Source organism: Myotis yumanensis, unplaced genomic scaffold (assembly GCF_028538775.1).
Source record: "Myotis yumanensis isolate MYYU_CA2020_CCGP unplaced genomic scaffold, mMyoYum1.0.hap1 SCAF_22, whole genome shotgun sequence".
In the NCBI taxonomy this organism is placed as follows: Eukaryota; Metazoa; Chordata; class Mammalia; order Chiroptera; family Vespertilionidae; genus Myotis; species Myotis yumanensis.
The window spans coordinates 6,279,309-6,295,425 of record NW_027223773.1 but is presented as its reverse complement, the minus strand read 5'-3'; the positions used below and the strand labels follow the sequence as shown (position 1 = coordinate 6,295,425).

At 55.4% G+C, this 16,117-nt stretch overlaps 1 protein-coding gene across 2 annotated transcripts in view; it reads right to left on the bottom strand.

The window, feature by feature from the left end:
- SUSD4 (sushi domain containing 4) overlaps positions 1–14,302 on the bottom strand; it is a 61,950-nt gene extending 47,648 nt beyond the window's left edge. For both annotated transcript variants that reach the window (XM_070401203.1, XM_070401202.1), the window contains exons 1-2: positions 14,104–14,302; positions 13,311–13,499 (exon numbers count right to left, since the gene is read on the bottom strand). In XM_070401203.1, the coding sequence (XP_070257304.1) occupies positions 13,311–13,464 (154 nt within the window). In that variant the 5' untranslated portion in view covers positions 13,465–13,499; positions 14,104–14,302. The remainder of the gene's footprint in view (positions 1–13,310; positions 13,500–14,103) is intronic.
- Between the last annotated feature and the right edge of the window lie 1,815 nt (positions 14,303–16,117).

Here is a 16,117-nt window from a genome sequence, read left to right as displayed (position 1 = left end):
CCAGTCTGCACGTCCACCGTCGCCCACCCGGCCCTAACCCTCTTGGCCCTGAGTTTGGCAACACTCCATGATCCCGTCTCCCAGCCAATCTCCTGATCAGCCCTTGGTCTCCTGTGAGGACACTGAGGCACAGAGAGGCTCAAGGACACGCCCAAGATCACAAGCTTAGTAACCGATGGAGCAGGGATCCAAACCCCTGACTCTCCCTCTTCCCCCCCACTCACGTGCCCCACCCCCCGCAGCCACCCCCGAGCCACCCCGTCCCTCAGCCTTCTCTCCAGGCCCGTGGTTCTCAACCTTCCTAACACCGCGACCCTTTAATACACTTCCTCATGTTGTGGCGACCCCCAACCATAAAATTATTTTCGCTGCTACTTCATAACTGTAATTTTGCTACTGTTGTGAATCGTCATGTAGATACCTGATATGCTGTATGTGTTTTCGGATGGTCGCGACCCACAGGTTGAGAACCGCTGCTCTAGGCCATTCCATACCGTGTGATCACTGCCTCCCACAGGACTCCTAAATCCGCATTCGTAACCCCGACTTCCCTCACGCCATCCTCCGTCTCAAATGCCCGCTGGGCAATGCCGCCTGCATGTCCACATTTAAGTACCTTAAGGCCAAACTCATCATCTTTCTAAAATGAGTTTGCTTCCCGCCGTCCCCATCACAGGGAGTGACCCCTCTTCTCTCTGACACCCACGCTAAGGGACCTCTGGCTCCGTCTCTTCCTTGATCCTCCCTCAGTTCCCTTGAATTCACAGGTTTTCTCCCCCACTCCCCCTGCTGCCTGTACCTCCCCTGGACCCTTAGCATCCCTCACCAGGAACACCAGATCCTGGCCACCTGCCCCACCAGAGCCAGAGCAGGCTTCTCGCCCTCGGTCCGTGGACACTGGGGCCAGTACCTGCTGGCTGTGGGCTGCCCCGGGCGTGGCAAGACCTTCAGCAGCTTTCCTGGCCTCTGGGAGCCGGGAGCACACACCCTCCACCCGCCTCCAGGCATGACAAGCAAAGTGTCTCCCGGTATCGACAAAGGTCCTGGGAAAGGCAGGTCGCCCCAGTGGAGGGCCACAGCCCAACGCCTGACTCACACACGCTGCACCCCCTGAAACTCTCGGGGCTCCCCAGTGCCTCGGATGACTTCTTAGGAAGGAAATGGTTTTCCCGGCATCAGGAAATGAGGTTTCCGGGGGATGACTTTCTTTCTCTTGAGGTTTTGGGCTTCACCACCTTTGGGCTGGGCTTCGAGGAGTCTAACGAGGAGAAACAGGGCGGCAGACAAATTCATCCCGGGTCTGATGTCCGGGGCTCAGGTGGCCGGGCGGCCCCCTGGGCTGGTGGCAGTGAGTGGTGGAGGGGCGGGCTCCAGGGCCAGAGGGCTTGAGGCCTCACCCCATCACCTCCTAATTCCAGGGCCTTGGCTTTGCCCTTTAGTCTCTCTCTGTTGTCGTTTGCTTGCCTGGAAATGGGGATGTAAATAGTACCTAGCCCGGCCGGCGTGGCTCCGTGGCTGAGCGTCGACCTAGGAACCAGGAGGTCACGGTTCGATTCCCGGTCAGGGCACGTGCCCGGTTTCAGGCTCGATCCCCAGTGGGGGGCGTGCAGGAGGCAGCCGATCCATGATCCTCTCTCATCACTGATGTTAATTAAATCAAAAGAAGGACTTAGCAGCTCATAGGCGTGTGAAATACACTGCCCAAGACACAGAGGGGGAAAGGGCCAATTCGAGAAGGGGTAAATGGCTTTCCTACCCAGGCTCGATCCCAGTAGGGGACGATGACTACTTTCCTAGTCAAAACATGTCCTATGTTCACTGTTTTCTTCTTCTGATATTTGAAGCTGAAACTAGCCCGTGTCCAGGTTTGGTTGCGGGTCATTCTCAGGAGCGTGTGTTATGAGAGCAACGGCCCTTTTCATGAAAGATGGGGCCTCGGCGGAGAGGCCAGCGGCCAAGGCAGCTGGGGCCAAGCCCTGTTTGCTGACCACCCCTAGACTGGCCCGTAGAAGAGAAAGTCGAAATGACCTAAAAATACAAGCGGATAAAACCTCCTTTACCCTAGATATTCACCAGTCACTTTTCTGCCGACAAGCTGCATGTAATAACCCAATATTTACCTGACCTAAACCACGGGTGGGCCCACTGGTGGCCCGGGGAGCCACTTGCGATTGATTTTTTAGTGGCCGGCAGCTGTAATGGAATCATGGGAGTGTCTAGCAGTAGGTTGATTAGGTTAGAGCAAACATTATGGCCCGGTATTGGGGAAACTCTGCAAATTTGAGCTTCCAGATGGTCTCTGGACCCCGCCAGCAGGGTCGGCATGTTAGTCTGCGTAGAGCAAACCTTAGGAAATGCTCGTGTCTTAATAAAAGGCACGAGTAGGTAAGTGAATGCCTTGTAAAATCCCCAGGGCGTTCGCCACCCTCACACACCGGCAAGCTCATGTGTCTACAGCTTTGCTCATATTGCTTCTTTTCCCCCTTCTTCCCCTAAGGGCCTCTCTTCCTTCAGAACTCAGCTCTGCTCTCACCTCCTCCTGGCAGCCCTCCCTGATTTCCCCCGGCTAGGCTAAGAGCTCCGGGTCCTCATCGTTATCTTTTCATCAGAATGAACATTTACCTTCCTTTAGAACCCGCTAAGGACTGATTCGTGTCCCCCAATATTCATATGTCAAAGCCCTAACCCCTGACGTGACTGGGTATTTGGGCATAGGGTCTATAAGGAGGTGATTAAGGTTAAATAAAGTTGTAAAGGTGGGGTCCTAAGTCAACATGACTGTGTCCTTATAAAAAGAAACACCAGAGTGCTCCCTCTCCTTCCTCTTTCTCCCTACACACACACACACACGTACATACACACACACGTACACACACACACACGTACACACACACACACACACAGCAAGTAAGGATCAGGTGAGGACACAGCTAGAGGGCGGCCATCTGCAGAAACCAGCCCTGCTGGCACCTCGGTCTTGCACCTCCAGCCTCCAGAACTCTGAGCAAATACATTTCTGTTGTTTCAGTCACCGGTCTATGGTAGTTTGTTATGGCAGCACAAGGGCATTGATAACACATATCAACACGTAGACTCGAGCTCCGTGAGGGCGGGGGCAATAGCGGACTCCTATTTCCAGGCTTAGTAAATACTTCACACAATGCTTGCACAAGTAAGTGCTTAATACACTCCTGTTAAGTAAGCATAAGCATGGATAACCTATATATATAAAAAGCCAGTGACTGGAACGCCATAAGGACTGGGAACGACTGGTCACTATGATACCCACTACAGCCGGCCAACCACCCAATCAGGGGTGGGGCCAGACGGCCAACCTCCCTTGGCCCCTCCCCTCAGCCGGTCTCACCCCTGATAGGCCCGCAGCCCCTCCCCCCAGCCTGCTCCACCCCTGATTACCCCCCCATCGGGGGCGGGGCCACCCTACCTCCCACAGCCCCTCTCCCCCCTGCCAGCCTACCGGTGCATGAATTCGTGCACCGGGCCTCTAGTGGGAGATCAGAGGCTGAAAGTCCGGCTCACTTTCTCACCATCGGAGCTCAAAGCATGTTTGAACCCCATCAGGTCAGAGCAGTGAGAACTCAGACCCCTCAGGTGCTGTCAGTCATGAAAAAGTCGAGTCTCCATGCAGATCGAGGGCCCAGGGAGAAACGGGCCTGGGACCAGCCCTTGCATTTCCGTGGAAGTGAGCTTCTGCCACAGCACCGAGTGCATGACCCAGTTTAGCAACAACCTCAGCTCAGCGGGTCCTGGAGGAAATGCCAGCTATTAGAAGCCCGAGGCACGTAGGAGGGGAGACGCACACAGACCTCACACAGCAAAGGGGCGGCAGGGACCCGCCACCGGCTCTGCTTTTGATGAAAAGCTCTGGTAACCAGGGTGCAGGGAGGAAGCTAAGAGAGAACAATTTTAACGGCGTGGCAACCACAGACTCACGGGAATCTGCCCTTGGCCGTGGCCGTGATCCACTCAAGGCACAAAGGCGACTGGCTGCAGAGACGGGGCAGGGTCACCCCCATTTTTAGATCCTCGGGTGTGTTTGGGGAGCCCCCAAAGAACGGATCCTCCTTCCTCGGACCAGGTAGGGCAGAAGCTCCGAGCACTCGTTACCATGTAAATGAAACCTGCAGGGGCAGCCACTCAGCAGAGCCACTCTGGGCCGGGGGTGGGGGTGGGGGTGGGGGGGGCGGGGGGGGCACGGGGTTGGAGGAGTGGGGGCGGGGGGGATGCCCGGCTACCTCCTACATCCACGCAAGGCCCTCTTCTATCCATTCAAAGCCCGTGCTCAGGTCTGATTTTAAGGACTCCTTCCCAACGCAGCCCCTGGCATCCAGGAGCCCACACATGGCAAAGAACTGAAGACACTCGGGGCCAAGAAGAGGCCGGACCAGCTGACAGGCAGCTTTCCTGAAGGGCTCCGAGGCTGCAACACAGACAGAAGACTCCCAGCCATCCCCGCGAAAGACTAGGAACCCCGAGATCTCCAGCCCACAGGCACCCCGAAGCGGCATCCCACCTGCAGGGCTGTGATGAGACTCAAGAATGAGACAGCCAGCAGCTGGAGGAAGAGAGGCACTGATTCTCTAGACCAGCGGTTCTCAACCTTCCTAACGCCGCGACCCTTTAATACAGTTCCTCATGTTGTGGTGACCCCCAATTTCATTGTTACAAATTGAACATCATTAAAGCATAGTGATGAATCACAAAAACAATATGTAATTATATATGTGTTTTCTGATGGTCTGAGGCGACCCCTGTGAAAGGGTCATTCGACCCTTAAAGGGGTCGCGACCCACAGGTTGAGAACCGCTGCTCTAGACCTAAATGCAGCGCCCCATTCATCCCGCCTGAGGACGCTGGCCCGCTGCCCCTGCCCAGAGGCTCCCAGCCAGATGCCAGCAGGGGAGAGGGAAGCAGAGGGGGATGCGGGCACTGCCTCCCTCCTGGGCCTCTGAAACACCTGAAATGAATCACTCGCCTGCCTCACACCTTCAGCTGCTTTTCCCAGAGGCTTCTGTGAACCCACAAGAGGGAACCCCCGGGGCTGGGGCCTGCAGCTACGGGGAAGTTCCTCTCCGAGACACAAGGGCCTTCTCCATCTCCAGCCGTGACTACCTCGGGGCGCGCCAGCAGCAGGGACGGAGCACAGACTGCACAACTCATGTTGCAGCAGAAGAGCCGCCTGACATCGTGTCACACAAGAGCCTCCACAGGGTCAGGACCTGCACGTGGGGGGCGTCTAACAGGCTGTGCCCAGCATCCCCGACCCTCCCTGGCACAATGGCCCGAGGCACAGTGGAGTGTCCCTTCTGACGCCATCACAACTGAACCTTAATCTATAAACCGCCTCCCCTGACCCTGCCTCCTCCATGGGCACAGCCCGCCCCCTGGGAGGTGCCGACCCTGATTTCCAGAGGAAGAAAGCAACGCATGGAGAGGTGGAGGGATGCGCTGGAGAGTGGCAGAGCTGGTCACAGCGGGTGAGGGTGACGAGGGATCACTCCCTGACAACGGCACCTGTGAAGAGGAACTGACAGCCAAGAAGGTGAGTCGGTGGAGGACTGGAGGGCAGGGCTGCAAAGGACGGTGGGGGAAGGGCACGCCTGGGAAGCCCTGAGCACCTCCGACGTCCCAGCGCCCAGGAGTACGGGAGGGGCGACAGCAGGGAAGTCCCCGGGCCACCGTCACTACATTCGTGCACAGGGTCCCCTCTGCTCAGCAGCCCGGAAGGGAGCCACCCGGAGCCTCCACGGCCACCCAGTGGACCCGGTGAACGCCGATCTCCCCGGTAAGCCGTGGGGAGGCTGGAGGGAAGGCGGGACGATATTCTGACTCTCCCGCAGCCCCGTCTCAAGCATCTCTACGCGGACCCACCACCCTCCCAGCCACAGCCTCCCCTTCCCGGCCCTGCTCTCCTGTCGGTCCACTAGGTATGGGCCCCCAGAACTCACAGGACTTACCCATCCCAATGAGAACATAAAATGACTTTCTTACCCCCAAATCAGAATGGGCAACGGACAGTCAGAATCAAGGTCTGCTGTTGTTTTTACCCAACTGATTATCAGCACAGTGGCTCCTCCCCCTTCCTGGCTTCTCTCTCTCTCTCTCTCTCTCTCTCTCTCTCTCTAAATCCTCACCCGAGGATATGTTTCCATTGATTTTTCAGAGAGAGTGGAAGAGAGAGGGAAAGACAGAGAGAAATATCGATGTGAGAGAGACACATCCATGGGTTGCCTCCTGCCACTAGGGCCTGGGCCAGGGAGGTGCTTGCAACCGAGGTACATGCCTTTGACCGGAATTGAACCCAGGACCCTTTGGTCTGCAGGCCGATGTTCTATCCACTGAGCCAGACCGGCTAGGGCAGTGATGGCGAACCTATGACACACGTGTCAGAGGTGACACGGGAACTCATTTTTTTGGTTGATTTTTCTTTGTTAAATGGCATTTAAATATATAAAATAAATATCAAAAATAGAAGTCTTTGTTTTACTATGGTTGCAAAGATCAAAAAATTTCTATATGTGACACGGCACCAGAGTTAAATTAGGGTTTTTCAAAATGCTGACACGCCGAGCTCAAAAGGTTCGTCGTCACTGGGCTAGGGCCTTCCTGGCTTCTCTTGACGCTTAAACGTGCACGACTCCTGGGCTTCACCCTCAAGCCCGCTCCTAGGCTGGCTGTTCCCTCTTCTTGGGAAAGTCCAGCCCCTCCCACAGCCCCAGCAACCCTCTCCACATACATGACACACGAATCTATGTCTCCAGCGCTCATCGCTCCCCGAACACGAAGCGAGTTTTCAGCTGCCTGATGGGCAGATGGTGCCCCAATGGGGGTCCTGCAGGCAGCGCAAGTGTCCTCATCCACAGTGAACCCATCAGCCTCCCTCCCCAATGGCCATGGCCAGGGCTCCGGGAACGGCCATTCCTGCACCCCTACATCCTGCCGGCTGTCCGGCCTCTTCTTCACATGCATCTATCCCCCCTAGTGACAGCCTCATCGTGTCCCCTCCTGGGCCGAGGCCAGCGTTTCCGCACCAGCCCCCACTGGAATATGAGCTCCCCGAGGGCAGGAACTGCGTTTCATCCTCCACCTGGTCACCGGCAGACGCACAGCAAAGAGTTATGAGTCAGGGCTCTATCTCGCCTCCGTCTCCACACGGCTAAAAAATTCTCTCCTAAAGCGAAGATCCGATCCTGCCAGGCCCCTGCGGGCTATGGTATAGGCTCCCGGCTGACTGCAGCATAGCATTCAAACGCCTAAGCCGTGGTATTAGCTGCCATGCGGTCCCACCTGCCTGTCCGGTCTCTTCTCAAACTCTCTGCCCTTCTCGAAGGCTGCCCTGAGCTAGTCCTCGTCTCAAGTGCATAGTCTTTCTCATTCGGAGCCTGTGCGACCCTCTCTCCCGGGATCAAGCACCTGCTCTGCCTGGGAAATCATTTTATTACCCAAGACAAGACGTAGCTCAAATGCCATCCCCTTTGGTAAGCCCACCCCCAGAGTCTCGGAGATAAATCTCCGCTGTAGGACCTGTGATACCGTATCATGATGGAGAGCTCTAGGATGGGTCTACTGGGACCCAGGATCCGGGACCACCTAAGGATTTCAATACCACATCTCCCTCTCGGCCTGGGCCGTTGGGTATGACCATGCATGTGTCCTGCTACATCCTTTCGGGGCCACGGAACTCTGGGCACCCTGGCACCCAGAGTGAAAACAGCAAGCATTCATTCCCAGTTTGTGGGTGGTGATGTCGGTACCTCGCGTAACTACACTGCCCCCTGTTGATGCGTTTGATCCTCACAGCCACCATGGGAGGCAGGTGGAGCCCGTCTCATTCCCATTTCACAGACAGGGATACTAAAACCGAGGCCGAAGTGAGGTTACTGTCACCCAGCCAGTTGGGGACAGTAGGAAGTGGCCACGTGTACCTTCTACCGGGCATTACTATTCCTCGCCAGCTCTTTGCCTCAGAAGCTAAACTACAGCCTCCTCCACGTCATCATGACAAGCAAGTGAGCACCTCCCGTCCATGAAACAACGGTGCAGACCAGTGGTTCTCAACCTTCTGGCCCTTTAAATACAGTTCCTCATGTTGTGACCCAACCATAAAATTATTTTCGTTGCTACTTCTTAACTGTCATGTTGCTACTGTTATGAATCGTCATGTAAATATCGATAGGCAGGATGGTCTCAGGCGACCCCTGTGAAAGGGTCGTTCGACCGCCAAAGGGGTCGCAACCCACAGGTTGAGAATCACTGGTGTAGACAGAAAGGGGGTAGAATAAAAAATAAAGAGGGAAATCTGCGCAAGCCCTTCAAAGGCCACCTGGCGATTTTGAAGCGGATTGTTCTCCACCAGAGAAACTGCAAGTTTCTAAATCATTGTTTCCCGTTTTGACCTAAACATGGAGGCGGCCCCCATCGGCCAGCGAGTGCATGCCACAGCTGACATTTGCAGACCCGTCCCCCCAAAAAAGAAGCTGTTAGAATGCACCCCTGGATGAGGTTCTAACACTGAGACTCAGTTACCAGCAGTCTAATAGAATCACTGAGAAGCTTAATCCTCTAACCCTCTCCGATTTCCACAGAGCAAGCAGGCCCCATTGTCTCTCCCCTGGAGAGAATGAGAACCCTCTGAGGTTAAGTGTTCAGGGGAGTTTTAAGGCTTCTTCTACAGACTGAGAGCCTGAATTTGGAAACCGGCTAGGTCAGTAGCAACGCTGTCCACACACAGATTTTCTTTCCAGAACCCACCGCAAGAACAGATCTCATTTCTTTCTTATAAGAGCCTCTCTCTTGCCGGTTCACCCGATTCAATCACCTCTACCTTTGATAAATGCAATCAGACCGAAGAAATAAGGTCTCTTTCGGATTTTGCTACACCGAGAGGAGGGAATATAGCACACGAGTGGCCCTCGCGGTGTGTAGCTTGGCGCCCACGCTGGTAATTCCAGGAGATTAAAGTCACCGTTTTCAAACAGCAACATGAGCCGGCCAGGTCAAACCTTCGTTTCCCCAAAAAGAAATCATTTACTCATCCTCTCTTGAAGAGCTCAATGCAATGGGGTAATGATGAAATGAGCATTGATCAAGTTTACCCAGCTCTGCAATTCCTCTCGCTTCTAAGAATAAACGTGGAGAGGAGGCATTCATTCCTCAGGTTCACACCTGTGTCTGTCCCCAGCCGCCGCCCTCCTGGGGGAGTGGGGGGGGGGAGGGGGCGTGATATAGGCTCATCCACCACGTGCTCCCAAGTTCACTGCCAGTTCCAAATGTCAAGAATGAATTTGTTTTACTTCTCTGATGTCCCCCAGTCTACCTTGTTTAAGATTAATAAAGCAATTACAATCCTCTCAATTAAAAAGCTATTTTAAAATGCACTTTTAATTCTAGTTTGTGAGCAACTCAATTATTTCTATTTGGGTTTTTTTTTCTTCTTCTTCTTGAGTGGGTAATTGCTGTCTTAGAGTAGCACAGGGTTCTTTCTCTTTTTCTATTTGTTTATTTATTTATTTTAGCTAATCCTCACCCAAGGATATTTTTCCATTGATTTTTTTTTTTTTTAGAGAGAGAGTGGAAGGGAAGGGGAGAGAAAAACATCAATGTGAGAGAGACACATGGACTGCTTGCTTCCTGCATGAGCCCAGACCAGGGCCAGGGATCGAGCCTGCAATCCAGGTACATGCCCTTGATCAGAATCAAACCTGGGACCTTTCAATCCACAGGCTGATGCTCTATCCCAGTGGTTCTCAGCCTTCCTAATGCTGCGACCCTTTAATACAGTTCCTCTTGTTGTGCTGACCCCCAACCATAAAATTATTTCCGTTGCTACTTCATAACTGTAATGTTGCTACTGTTATGAATCGTCATGTAAATACCTGATATGCAGGATGTATTTCCATTGTTTGTGACCCACAGGTTGAGAACCGCTGCTCTATCCACTGAGCCAAACTGGCTAGAACACAGGATTCTTTTGCTTAAAGAAGAGGAAATATTGGGCCAAATTGTTCCCTAAAACTTAGCATCTCAGGCTCAGACCATCAACTCTCTTGAATAATGATGGCGTCCAGGTTCTGGCCTTCAGTGGGCGTGGGGTGCAGTGGATGAGACAACACTAGGAGGAGGGTTATGCCTAGTGCAGGGGGGCACCAGGTGAGGGAGAAGTCGGGGACCAGGGAAATAGGAAACAGATCAGGGCGTCTGTGTTGGGACTCAAAGAGCAGTCTTTTCACTGGACAAAAAATAAAGAGCAAAGAAAGGCTCTTATAGATAAAAAGAACATGACATGCAACTGCGCTGGGAGCAGGGTGGGGATCCGCACTCAGCATGTACTGAACGGATGAGGCAGAGGCCAGAGGAGCACAGCATTGTGTGGGCCCCTCCTCACTACTTGTATCTCCATTCATAGAACAGCCACATAATTTCCACCCCTCGCATCCACCCTGCAAATTAGGCGGCATTATCCTCCCTGAATGGATGAGGAAACCGAGATTTTCAAAGACCCACACGGCTATGAAGGAGCAGAGCTCGGCCTGGGTTCCTGATAATTTATGGATGTGCGAGTGAGCCCGCCTCCAAGGACTGATTTCTAGAGCAAACTCGTCGCTCTCTCCTCTCCTCCCACGTGGACCATTCCAGGCGGCCCTCAATGCCTCTCTCGCCATATATCAATCACCTCTGGTAGCATGACTGGATGGAGGAAGACAAGCTAGCCCCGGCCATGCCCCGTTGGATTTGGGGATCAGTGGGGATCTGTGTCTCCTCGTCACCCCGGTGTTCGTCCTCTCGGGGTATTTGGTCTTAGCGGCCCCAGATGGGGGCCCCTTTTTCCCAAGTCACAAAAGACAAACTGGAAAGAGCCACCCCAAAGTCCCCTGAGGCCGATTCAGGCTCGTGAAAGCCCTCCCAGGACTCTAAGAATTGAATGGACTCTGGGTTCAGGGACAAAGCCTTTCGGTTTTGATCGAGTTCTTTTTTTTTTCCCCTCTTTTCTTTTTCTAATCATTTTCTCAATTTCTCTCCTTGCCAGTTCAGGCTTTTGCTGTCAGACTTGTTTTGGGCGCAGGCTTTTTCTCCCAGCTCAGACGATTCTACCTTGCTATTGTTGTGTTCCTTTTCCACTGAAAGCAATCGAAAATGAAAATCCACACATTCCAGAACAGGGTCTATTAAATATGCACCTTTTTGTAGATCAAATAAAAGCATTCTCTGAAGGCTGACGTTCAGGGCCAGGTATCACCCGGAGGTCAGACACTGGGGGAGACCTGTCCCTCACAGCCCATCCGCATCTGGGTCACTGAGAGCGATGGTCAGAGTCCAGAGCAGGCCGACTTCCTTAAGGAATGCCTTCGTCTAACGCAGCGGTTCTCAACCTTCCTCATGCCGGGACCCTTTCATACAGTTCCTCATGTTGTGGTGACCCCCAATTTCATTGTTACAAATTGAACATCATTAAAGCATAGTGATTCATCACAAGAACAATATGTAATTACATATGTGTTTTCCGATGGTCTTAGACGACCCCTGTGAAAGGGTCGTTCGACCCCCTAAGGGGTCGCGACCCACAGGTTGAGAACCGCTGGTCTAAAGCATCGCTGGTCGCCCTAGCGGTTTGGCTCAGTGGTTAGAGCCCTGGCCCGTGGATTGAAGGGTTGCAGGTTCGATTCCAGTTAAGGGCACATGCCTGGGTTGCGGGCTTGATCCCCAGTAGGGGGCGTGCATGAAGCAGCCAATCAATGAGTCTCCTCCCCCGGCCATCAGCCCCAATGGCTGGCCAGGCCAAGGGACCCCACCTGTGCACGAATTCGTGCACCGGACCTCTAGTATTTCTACAAAAATAAGAGCACCAAAAAAGTTGCCTCTGCCTAAAACAATGAAACCAAAAACCAAAACAGGGCCTCCATCCCAAGCCAGTGTCTTCTCGCTGACTGACAGGTGCGTTACGAGAAGTTCCCCTTACAGCCTGAGCATCTCAGATCTCTGAGCAGGAGGCCTGCATTATCCATGCCTCTGTGTTCAAGTCCAGCTCATTCCCCTCCCCCACCTTTGCTAACTTTTCATGCATTTTTTTTTCCATCTTCACCTTGGAATTCTCCAAAACAGCAGTAGTTTAAAGCACTAAAATGGTTTCTGTAGTATCGATCAATTTCTGGTTTTCCACCGATTATACTTGGTTTATTAACAATATCTCGGCTCTGCAACATGGTTCTCTGTCCTTCTCATATGAACACCTCAGCGAGCTCTCATGGAAAGTCTGGAATGGACAGCAGTGATGGACAGCAGTGATGGGCAGCGAGGAGCCATGGGGGCAGAGAGGCCCTTAGGCTCTGAAATCCGGACAGGACCTCCATCTCGCTCCCTCCACCACAACCCGAAGGCAGCCCCTGCCCCAGAACTGACTGTGGAGTCCGCTTATGGCGTCCGCGCCACCACCTTTATCTCAGCTAACGTCCACTTCCTGCAAATCAGGCCTGGAGACGCCAAGCAACCCTCCAGAAACACCTCTGAAGAACACCTCTGCATCCCCTCCCCACCCCGAGGCGCACAGACACCCCACCTCCCAAGGAAGGAGAAAGTTAACTCTCCAGCAAACCTGGCTGCAGCCAGTCTGGCCACGTTCTCGAACCCTTCACATTCACAAAGGGGGTTCTCGCAGCTGAAACCTGAACTGTGTCTTTTGAGGGCACAGACAAGGGTCAGAGGTCCTCAAGTATCCATTATCCAGAAATACACTTTCTCTCTCTCTCTCCCAAAATGAGAATAGGTCAGCCTTATTGTCTTGCTTTTAGAGCAGCGGTTCTCAACCTGTGGGTCGCGACCCCTTTGGGGGTCGAACGACCCTTTCACAGGGGTCTCCTCAGACCATCGGAAAACACATATATAATTACATATTGTTTTTGTGCTTAATCACTATGCCTTAATTATGTTCAATTTGTAACAATGAAATTGGGGGTCACACAACATGAGAAACTGTATTAAAGGGTCGCGGCATTAGGAAGGTTGAGAACCGCTGCTTTAGAGAAACCAGAAGTCAGGCTGCTGGGCCGCTGGTGGGAAGCTCCAGACAGAATGTGGGTGTGTGAAGCTGTGCAGGGCTCCACAAGAATTTGGGGGGAACTCCAGGGGTTTTGAAAAAGGGTGCTCTTAGGCTGGGACACAGGGGCTCCTCAGGTTCTGGGGTACCCAGAAGTCGGGATGTAGGGGGTGGGGGGAGTGGCAGAGCTGTCCTGCCAGCCGGGCTCCCCCTCCCCTGCCGTCCTGGGCCACAGCCACAGCCAGAGGGAGTCACTCACCACCCGTGAGCTGTGCAGGGCCCAAGCACAGGGCCAGCTGGAACCACAGGATCACGGCCAAGAGTCTCTGGGGGGACTGAGGCTGCTGCTGCTGCTGCTGCTGCTGCTGCTCTAGAAATCCGTCTCCATGGCTCGGGTTCATTCCATAATACATCTTTCATCCACACAGGGCATGCGGCTGGCAAGGGTCTGCAACCAGGAACGCACAGGACTATACCCCAGGCTGCCTGGGCTCGGCGGGGCCACACTTCCGTTCCTCCCGTGGAACCGGAGGGAATGGGGGGGGGGGGTCGGCTTCCCCGGCTCCATCCCCGGGCCTCCCCCGCCCCCTTTCCCAGAGCGCAATCACCGCCCCCCCTTCCCGCTCCCCCCAACTCGGGTACACTGAGTACCGCCGCCGCGGGATGCTGCGCGTGCGGAGGGTGGAGGAGGGGAGGGCGGCGGGGGGAGCGCACATTGGCCCGGCGCCGTCCCCGGGATCCCGCGGCCGTGACCATGACGGGAAAGTCTCCAGCCTCCCAGGGTGTCGGGGCTGGAAACCCACTTTTCCCCGGGCCTAGGCAGGTCCCTCTCGGGAACCTCACCGCGCGGCACCGGGTCCCCCACGATACTTGTCTGGTTCTCCCCAGGATGGGGATGGGTCCGACTGCCCGGTGCCCACAGAGACTGCTCTGCGTGGTCAAACATGCCGTCCCCGGGCTCGGGGGTGCGGGCAGGGCCAGGCACCCACTCCCCCTCCCCGGCCTGCGCGCCTCCCCGGGGCGCAGAGCCCCCTGCGGGCTCCGGGTCTTACCTGTGGGTCTCATGCAGGCGGCTTCCTCCCCTCCTCCGCCTCCTCCCCGCGCCGGGCGCACCCGCATCTGTGCGCGACCTCTGCTGCCGCCGCTGCGCGAGCCGGAGAGACGGAAGCCTCGGCGGCCGCGGCGCCGGGCTCGGGCTCCCCCGCCCGCCCGCGCTCGCCCTCCCCGGGCTCCCGGAGCCGCTGGGCGCGGGTGGTGGGGGAGGACCGACGCCGGGCCGCGCGCCCCCGAGGAGGCGCCCGCGCGCCCGCCACCTGCGCTCGCGAGCGCGGCGGCGGCGGCGGCGCGGAAGGAGGGAGGGAGGGAGGGAGGGGCCGGGGCGGAGCGGAGGCGGCGGCGGCCGCGGGGGACGGGCACGGGCGCGGGCGGGAGTGGGAGGGGGCCCGCCGCCGCCTCCCCGACCAATGGGAAGCCCGCGCGCCTGCACCTGTCGGGGCGCCGAGTGCGGGAGACGCTCTCGCACCCGCGCGCGGGGCCGCCTCGCCCCTCCCCTGGGCTGGACGGCGGCCCCCGCCCGGGCGGAGCGGAGCCCGGGGCCCGCGGCGGCCTCCACGCGGTGTCTAGTGGCCGTAGCAACGGGCAGCGCGGGAAAGGCTGGTGCCACGGAGGGACGGGGGTGCGCGGCCGGCGGTCCCCGCGCCCTGACCCTCTCCACCCACAGGGTTAACTTGGAGGGGCGGGGAGGGGCCGATTGCTACCGTCTCTTCTTTTCCAGCGTCGTGGTCCTTGTGTCCCTCCCCTTCCCAACGCCAAGGTTCCGCGTGCCCCCCTGGATCACCAAGGACGCTTGTCCGTCGCCCCCCCCAGCTCTTTAGCTCTTTGACCTTTTTGGTGAACCAGCAGGCGCCCTGCCTGTCCCGGGGACGCACGGATCCTCTGAACCGCCGCCCGGGGGCGCCCTCTGGCGGTCAGGGGAAGAGTGATCCGCGCCGCGGCAGAAAGTTGGGTGCCAAGGAGGGGGCCTCTGGGGATCCAGGGTGTTTGCTCTCCCAGCCGCCAGTGGGGCGAGGTCGCCTGGTCGTGCTGTCTCTGTGCCATCCCTGGTGCCCGTGCTCGCCACGCAGCGCGTGCGACCGTCAATCCCCTCTGGCTCTGGCCACCTGCGGTCCCTCCCATGACTGGCCTTTCTCAGTCGGCCTGGCTCTTCTGGCCAGAATCCCAGCCACCAGTCGTAAAGGGGTGCGCGCTGATGAGCTGATACTGGCAGACAGCACTTCAAAACCAGTGGCACCCCAATAGTCTGTAGCAATGTGTGGCTGTGGATACCATGTTTCTGATACTGCCGCCAAATCTACCGACTTTCCCCCAAATCTCACATACTGGTGGTCGTGGGGAAATTACAGCTTTTACTGGGCCGGCGCTCACTAAGATTAATTTTAACAAAGCCTTTCAGGTTAGATTAACTTTCAGTAGCCAAATCAAACTCGGCATTTTTATGTATATATTTATCTTTGCTTTGTAAAATGAGAGGTGGCAGTTCCGCCCAGAATCGGTTGAAGATTCTGACCAGCACAAGTTCATTGCTGCTTAAAGCCTGTACGCTGGGGCTCTGGGATCTCAGTTGGTTAGCCTTCCACATTTCCAAGATCCTGTGGCTGACCTCTGCCACAGGACATTTGAATATGTATTTCTTTTTTTTTTTTTTTCCTCAGTAAATTTCCTAAAGCTTTTCTGATAGCCATCAAATCAGCAAAGCTAAAAAAAAAAAAAAAAAAAAGTCAGCAAAGCTCAAACATATCTGTTGATGGTGCACACGGCTTTCAATTCACAAGAGATGCGTCCAAGTACCACAGAAGTCTGTTCTTCAGCTGGAACACAATGCATTTGTACGGAGAATGTCAGGACTGAAAGGAAGGTCAAGTGCATCTGGTCCAAGCACCCGATCTATGCTTGAGTCGCTTCTGTGACATTTCAAAGAAGTGGCCACCCAGCCCCATTGAGGACTTCCCGGGGAAGCCTGTTACCTCTGCCCACGGCTCTCTCAGAAGAGTCTTCCTTAGATTGAAC